The 8,854-nt window shown below is 35.6% G+C and overlaps 1 protein-coding gene across 1 annotated transcript in view; it reads right to left on the bottom strand.

The window, feature by feature from the left end:
- Positions 1–1,212, bottom strand: part of LOC109232867 (L-lactate dehydrogenase B-like) — a 4,036-nt gene extending 2,824 nt beyond the window's left edge. The window contains exon 1 of the mRNA XM_019398550.1: positions 438–1,212. Within this exon, the coding sequence (XP_019254095.1) occupies positions 438–1,046 (609 nt within the window). The 5' untranslated portion in view covers positions 1,047–1,212. The remainder of the gene's footprint in view (positions 1–437) is intronic.

Raw genomic sequence — 8,854 nt, 5'->3', positions numbered from 1 at the left:
TTTTCTATTTTTACAAAAAAAAATTCCAGTTTTTACAAAAAAAAATGTTTTAAGAAAACTAGAAAAATGAAAAAAGAAATATTTTTTTGTAAAACCTGAATTGTTTTTTGTAAAGCTGAAAAAAAAAGAACACTTTACTAAATTAGTGGTTTACTGGGGCATTAGTTTAAAAAAAAAAGAAAATATTTTGCAAAATATTTTTTTTAAGTAATTATTTTTAATTCAGTATTAAACTAACGGTCAAACGGCATAACTGAACCAAAAAGGTGGATGGAGGAGTATTTTTAGCCCAATAGGTAAATGAAGGGTATTTTTAAAAACTTTCCGATAGTTTAGGAACATTTTGAACTTTTTTTCGTTAAATGATTAGAATTTTTTTTTTTGAAAATTCATAATCAAAGAAATTTGAAGAAAAGGAATAGAAATAATGAACTGACCTGGACATCCTGGGCATTAACATCAAGATGATCAGCAATCAAAAACCGAAACCTAGACGAATCCAGATTCGTACCCGACCCGATAACCCGATTCGCCGGAAACCCGGATAATTTCCACGCAACATAAGTCAAAATATCCACCGGATTTGATACAATCAACAGTATACTCTCCGGGGAATACTTCACCAACTCCGGAACAATACCTTTATACATAGCCAAATTCCTCTGCAGTAAATTCAATCTACTTTCACCGGGGTTCTGTCGGGCACCCGCAGTAACGATACAAAGATCCGACCCGGACGTAACTGAATAGTCGACAGAAGCTACTATTTTAGTCCGGGGAAGGAACGCGGCGGCATGCTGGAGATCAAGCATCTCGCCGCGCAACTTATCAGGTTTCGCATCGACGAGAGCTAGCTCGTCGACAAGATCCTGAGTTAAGATGGTTTGAGCAATGGCCATCCCCACATTGCCAACGCCAATCACGGAGATTTTCGTGTGGCGTTTTGTGGAAGATGGTGGATGAGTATTGGAAATGGATTTGAAGAAAACTTGACTGAGGTCTAAACCACCTGGGCCAAGTGATGATGATGATGTACTGTTATGCATTATTGATCAAGAAAAACCTTTGATTGTGTGTCTTTGGATATGGATATTTTGGTACAGACGTAAATGTTGAGTATATAAAAATTATGAGGGATAGTGGACTGAGTCAGTGAATATTTAAAGGGAATAAACTAAGGCAGTATGGCATTGTCGGATTTTTGAACGGTCCATGGTCTTGGAAGAGTGAGGAAGACTTTTTCTGGTTGAACTTTGAGACATGAAATTTTTTTCGAATTTTTTTCCTTTTTTCGGAAATTTGGCCATAAAATTTTTAATTATCACTTGAAAATGAATTTTGAAATTTATCGAAAATTTGAAAAACTCCAAAAAATTATTTTTAAAAATTTTCACTCAGGTCACTCACAAAACCTAAAATTATATTTATGTCCAAACACAACACTAATTTTCAAATATCATTTTCACTTGAAAAAAAAAATTTTATTTTTACGAAATTTACAATTCTTATGTCCAAACCCCACTTAGAAACTAAAGTTCAAAAAATCCAGCAAAAAAAAAAAAAGAATTGAATTATTTTTTCTCATTTGTATTAAGCCTCGGTTGATAAACTTATCGATACCTATGCTGGTGGAGGCAGAAGCGAAAATATGTGTAACCTTGAGGGGTCATTCGATTCCGTAAACTTAGGTAAAAATCTTATATATGTATAATGTATATTTTGAAAATGGTTAATTTTAATTTTAATCAATTGGCACGCTAAACACTATAAAGCTTTTAAGGGGCAATAGTAGAGCAAAACATTGATGCCTCCGTCAGAGGTGTTTCTAGAATTTGAACTCTTTGGTTCAACTTTTAAGTTTTATATTTTTAAAGTTATAAAATTATATCTACTATTTTTGCAATTTTAACTAATTTTTACTTTGTGTCGAAAGTTATGAGATCAATTGAATCCGTTATTATCACACTGCATACACCTCTTGCCTCCGTTGCATTAAAATGTCTTGGGTCCACCTCCTGATGAAGGTAACAGATATTGGATGAAATAATTGGTAATCGATATGCAAAATTCAAATAACTAATGATCCTGTTAATCTATCATCTACAGAGTTTCATGTGTGTCCTCTCAAAAGGGGTGTTGCTCTTTCGTAAGCACATGCAACCACGAAAAAGAGGAAGGAATTGTTTTTGACTTTGTGTACGAAAAATTCAGAAGCCGCCGCCTGATTTTTCACAGTACTAATTTGTTTCTAGGGGCGGTGCAAAACTTCCATGGTTTGTGAAAACCAAATTTGAATGTCTTTTCTCCGTTTTTATTTGATCTTCACATGTGGAGTCAAAATTTATAGTATAAAAGTTCGATCTTAATTCTTTTAAATTTTTTATTTTAAATTAGTAACTTGTATATATTCAATGACTTTTTTTGATATAAATATAAAATTTAATAAAAGTCTTTGGCAGAACTCTCCTTCTCTCGGCGCATTTTAAGCGTGAATGCTAGAATACGCTGACCGGAAATGGGACGAGGACAACCAAGGAAGAACACGACGAAGATGTAATTGGCGGAATTTGTAGGTCAAGGAAGCAATAACAATGGTCAAGGAAAAAGTAATGCTACAAAGGAAACCCTAAGCAATGACAAAGGTAAAAGTTTGATTCAATCATATCTAGCTGGAAGTGAAGCAATCAAGCCGAAAACACTGGTGAATTTGAGTAGTAACAACAGGAGCTATCCAAATTCGACGCCTACAGCAACAATTGGGATGTTTGGATCCACAAGTACTGTTCCATTGAACACTGTTACACCGAATACTGTTGACGCAGCTGCTAAGAAGGAGGTCGCAGAGCAAGTATCAACAAAAGAAAAAGCTAGTACGAGTAGACAAGGAGCTGAAGAACAGAAAGAGCAGGGGAAAAGTGAGAAAACTGAAAGGGAATTAGAGAAGCCATGGGCAAAGCTTTTTGCAGGGAATAGGTTGGCGGAAAGAGGAATGGACCTTATGTTTATCCCTCCAATGATTCAAGATGGGATAAAAAAGGCCCAATTGCAGCCGGAAGAAATGGAAGAGGAGAATGAGAAGTGAAAAAAGGCAGTGGTGATGTATGTAATTGGAGCGGCACCATCAATTGGAACCATAGAGAGATTCATAGCCTCGAATTGGAATTTTGCTGCTAAGCCTAGAGTATACTATCACAATGAGGGCTATTTTGTGGTGTTGTTCAATACAATTGAGGACAAGAATGAAGTCTTGTACACAGGACCACACACAATAGGTAATAAACCTATTATACTTAAATCATGGACTGCTGATTTTAACTTCTATGATGAAGTGTTGAAAGAAATTTCATTATGGGTGAGCTTTCCAAATTTGCCATTGAATTGCTGGGGGAAGATCACACTAAGTAGGATAGCAAGTACTTTAGGATGTCCAATCTACGCTGATGAATGCACCTCTAGTGCAGCTAGAATTTCATATGCTAGGGTGCTTATAGAGATGGACATATCTAAAGAACTTCCTACGAGTGTTATGGTACAGGATCCAACGGGGAAGAATTTTGAGCAGAAAGTTAAATATGACTGGGTTCCAACCTACTGCCAAAATTGATGTACGGTTGGACATGATTGTAGCAATATGAAGGAACATGGGGAAACACAAGACAGAACTCAGGAGTACGAACAACAAAAGCAGCAAAGAATAACATAAAAGAAGGGAGGACAAATACAACAAGCTAAGGTACAGAAGCCTGTAGTACAGTGGGTAGCAAAGGAACAAAGTAAACAAAATAAGGAGGAAAAAGGGAATCAAGGAAAACAGGAGCAGAATGATAAAGAGGAAAAGGATAAAAAAGCATGGCAAAAAGCAAGTGGAAGAAGTTCTCATAACAAGCAGATCAATCAACAACAAGTTGCTCTAAAAATTACAAATGGATTTACTCCTTTGAGGGGGGATCCAATGCTGGAGCAAAATAGTTGGGCAGATAAAGTTGATGAGCAGGAGAGGATGCAGGAGAATACAGGGCAGGAACCTCAAAAAATCATAACAACATGAAGATAGTCACGTGGAATATTAGGGGCTTCAACAAAGTGTATAAACAAAAGGAGATGAAGGAGTTTATAAAGGTGAATAAAGTAACTATGATTGCAATAATAGAGCACAGAATAAAAGATGACTTGATTGAAAATACGATTACAAAAATAGTTGCTGGATGGAAATGGTGTGCAAACAGCTCAGTGAATGGTAAAAGTAGAATGTGGTTGATGTGGGATCCTAACAAGATAATGTTTTCACAGCTGAAGGCTCACCAACAATTCATACATGGAATAGTGAAGAATGGGAATGACACTGTTCAGTTTGCATTTACAACTGTATATGGGCTACACACAATAGCTAATAGAAGTTATTTGTGGAACAACTTGAGAGAGCTGGAAGAACAAATCACAATACCTTGGCTTCTCATGGGTGATTTCAATGCAATTAAGGATATGGAGGATAGAATGAATGGTATTGAAGTACAGATAAATGAAATAAAGGACTTCAGAGAATTTATGATGGAATGCCAAATGACAGAACTAGTTACAGTGGGAAGGGGGTTTACATGAACAAATAACCATGTATATAGTAGAATAGATAGAGGGATAGTGAATGCCAAATGGATGCTAGAAATGGCACCAATACAAGTGCAAGTTCTAGATCCTCAGTTCTCAGATCACTCACCTTTGAGTATTGAATTGGGGTAGGAAAATGATAGCAGAAGGAGACCATTTTAAATTCTACAATTGCCTAGCTGAACATGAAGAGTTTGAAAAAGTAGTGCAAAATGGTTGGAAATATAAATGCAGTAAGATGGAAGGTATAATGCAGAATCTAAAGAAGGTAAAATATGGCCTGAAGAACTTAAACAGGCAGGAATATACAGGGATAACAAAGAAGGTACAACAGAAGAGAGAAGAACTGGCAAATGTGCAAGCTCAAATGAGACAGAATAATCAGAGCAGGGATATGTTTGAAGCAGAGAAGAAAGCTAGAAAAGAACTGGAAAAATGGAGTATGATTGAGGAAGGAATATATAAGCAAAAGTCAAGGGTACAATGGCTCAAATTAGGTGATTCAAATACAGCATTCTTCTTTGCAAATATGAACCACTCAACAACACCCTTGTCCCCCTTATCCCAAAAGTCAAAAACCCAGAGTCCATCAAACAGTATAGACCCATATCATGTTGTAATGTCCTGTATAAAATTATTTCTAAGATGATTACTAGTCGATTGCAGAAGGTAATAGATTATCTGGTGGATGGAAGCCAAGCAGCCTTTGTACCAGGGAGAATCCTAAATGACAACATCTTACTAGGACATGAATTGGTGAAAGGTTATGGTCGGAAAAGTATATCTCCAAGGTGTATGATCAAGATAGATATGCAGAAGGCATATGATTCATTGGAGTGGGTCTTCTTAGAGCAAGTACTGGCAGCAATGAACATACCAGACTAATTTATAAGATGGATAATGGCTTGTGTTTCTACAGTCACTTATTCAATAGTGATAAATGGTAAGCCAACTACTCCTTTTGATGCCAAGCGTGGGGTGAGACAAGGGGACCCTATGTCCCCTTACCTATTTGTTTTAGCTATGGAATACCTTACAAGGTTGTTGAAGAATTTGCAGCACAAGCCAGACTTTAATTTTCATCCGAAATGTGAGAAACTCAATATTCTGCAACTCAGTTTTGCAGATGATCTTCTACTCTTCTGTAGAGGTGATCTCAAATCAGCACAGATGTTAAATGACTGCTTTCAACAGTTCTCCTCCTCATCAGGATTAGTTGCAAACCAAGGAAAGAGTTGTATATACTTTGGAGGTGTACCAGGACATGTGCAGCAGCAAATATTGACTAATTTGGGATTCTCTTTGGGCACTTTACCCTTCAGATACCTCGGAGTACCACTTAGCGCTAAAAGATTGTCAGTTAACCAATGTCAACCCTTGCTGGACAAAATTTTAGCAAAAGTGCAAAGCTGGACTGCAAGATTTTTATCTTATGCAGGGAGACTACAAATGATTAAAAGTGTGTTACTATCTATCCAATCATTCTGGTCGCAAGTGTTTCCTTTGCCAAAAAAGATTCTACTGAAGATTGAAAGCATTTGCAAAAAGTTTCTATGGACAGGGGAGGCAGAGGGGAGCAAGAAAGCTTTGGTCGCATGGACACAACTTTGCTGGCCAAAAACTGCAGGAGGCTTGAACATAACAGATATAGTTACTTGGAACAAAGCAGCAGTCCTGAAGCAGATGTGGAACCTATGCAATAAGAAGGACAGATTATGGATCAAGTGGATGCATACCTACTATATAAAGAAAGAGAAAACATGGAATGTGAAGGCTAACCAAGCAGCATGGACAACTCAAAAGATTTTAAAAGCTGGGAAATACCTGACAGAAGCAAGAATTAATATTAAAGAAGTAATGACTGGGAAGGAATACTCAATCAGAGAGGTATATAACAAGATGAGGGGTGAATTCACAAAGGTCACATGGAGGAGATTAATATGCAACAACTGTAGTAGTCCAATGTGGCTATTCATTATGTACATAGCTGTCCAAAACAGGCTATATACAAATGACAGATTGATGAAATGGGGTAATATTACGAGTGCAGAATTTGTGTTATGTGAAGCAGCTGATGAAAGTCATGATCATTTGTTCTTTACGTGAAAATACTCAAGCAATGTGTGGGAGAAAGTAATGTATTGGGCTGGAATATGAAGGAAAGCCAAGATATGGTCGGAAGAAATAAGCTGGGCCAGTGCATATGCAACAGGGAGAAGATCAGATGCAGCTATATATAGAATGATTCTAGCTGGAGCTGTATACTACTTATGGCAGGAGAGGAATTGGAGAATTTTCAGGAAGAAGAAAAGAAAAGCTGAAGAATTGGTGAGAATGATAGTCCAAGACATACATTGCAGAGGCTCAAAGTGGGTAAACTTGGAAAAGAAGCTACAAACACTGAATTTCTATCCTTAGACAGAGTTTGATGTGTAGATGATTTGTTTAGTGAAGCAGTTTATATAGGTTGGGGCTGCATGTCCAACAATATAGAGAGGATTTTTTTGTAAAGATTAGTGCATGTATTGGTTTTTTCCCAGGAAATAAAGATTAAACTTTATAAAAAAAAAAATATATAAAATTTAATTCAAAATTGCTGGATCCAGTCGAATCGATAACCAACACATTAGGTCCGTTCGATGTCATCATATCAAAGGAGACAAGCACTACTGGCTGTCTTCTTTATTTTCTGCTTCTAATTATTAGCTTGTAGCATAAATTAATATAACTAGACTCGAAATTTTAAATCAACAACAGTAAAGGTTCAAATATGTCCTTGTACTATACGAAATTGAGTACATTTGTCCTTCGTTAATACTTTAGCCCATATATGTCCTTACCATCACATAGTTGATCCATATATGCCCTTTTTGAAACGGAATTCACCCAAACTAATTAGTTCTTTCGTTAATTGTACTAAAATGTATTACAAACACTATTTCCTTTTTATTAGTACTTTTTTTACTTTACCTTTCTCTTTTTTTTTCTTCTTTTTTATTTTCTTCTCTTTTTATTTTCTTTTTTCTTTCTCCCATATCCGAGTTCCTCCATTGCTGATGCCTTTTTCATTTTCTTTATTACCACTTTAACTTGACAAAACTCATAAATTCCTGCTAATTTTACCATCACAAACCTCACAGGTTCTTCTGACTTGAAGGAGATGAAAATTGTCGGAGAAATTTTTTCGGTGGTGTTAATTGTGTGAAGGTAGGATATGGTTATTCAAATTTTGAAGGTCTTGTTCCTTTTAGATCTGAAGCTCCACGGTGAACAACACCTTCAAAATCCGAATAACCATATACTACCTTCACCAAATTAACATCATTGAAAAAATTTCTCCGACAATTTTCATCTCTTTCTTCTTAGAAGAACCAGAGCCTTTTCGCTTGGAAGGTTTTGATGGTCTAGGTTTGATTTTAAGGAATAAAATCACGTGAAGTCGGTGAGGAAAATGGAGAAAGCATCAGCAATGGAGGAAATCGAATATGGGAGAAAGAAAAAGGAGGAAAAAAGAGAGTTAATTAGTTTGGGTGGATTCCGTTTCGAAAAGGGTAACTATGTGATGGTTAGGGAATATATGGGTCAACTATGTGACGACAAGGACATATATGGACCAATTATGTGACGGTAAAAATATATATGGACTAAATTATTAACGAAGGGCCAATACGCTCAATTTCATATAATATAAGCGCATATTTGGACCTTTTCCGAATCAACAAATGACTGCGCTACGAAAAACTCTATCAGCCAGTGGAAATTAAGCTGGTCTTACTTAAACACTTTTCTAATGAAGGGATTTTGTTTAGATAGATTTTCTATTACATTAAGGGATCGGAGAAGAATAAAAGAAATACTCGGTGAAATTTGAACACAATTTATGTAGCAATGTTTAATTGCACGAGGCTTAAGAAATGGATAAAAGATTTTTGAAACTTGTAAACTAAAAGCAATCATAGATAAGTATATAAAATAAATTATTTTTTAGATTATAATAAAATAAAAAATATTTGGATATAATAAAATAAAATAAATTAATTTCAAGTCAAATTAAAATAAAAAAAAATTCAAGTCAAATTAAATTTTTAGATATAATAGAAAAAATATTTGGACAAACTAAAATAGATTATATGCTATGTAAAATGGTGGAGCAGACGAGCAGTCGGGAATTTTTCTTTTTTCAAGTTATAAAAGCTTTTTTTTTCCCACAAGTTATAAAAGCAGTTAAATAAGACAAATCTGTGAAACT

The sequence above is a fragment of the Nicotiana attenuata genome, chromosome 10 (assembly GCF_001879085.1).
Source record: "Nicotiana attenuata strain UT chromosome 10, NIATTr2, whole genome shotgun sequence".
NCBI lineage: Eukaryota > Viridiplantae > Streptophyta > Magnoliopsida > Solanales > Solanaceae > Nicotiana > Nicotiana attenuata.
Note: the sequence above shows the minus strand (reverse complement) of the source record. Positions and strands in the feature narration are given on the sequence as shown.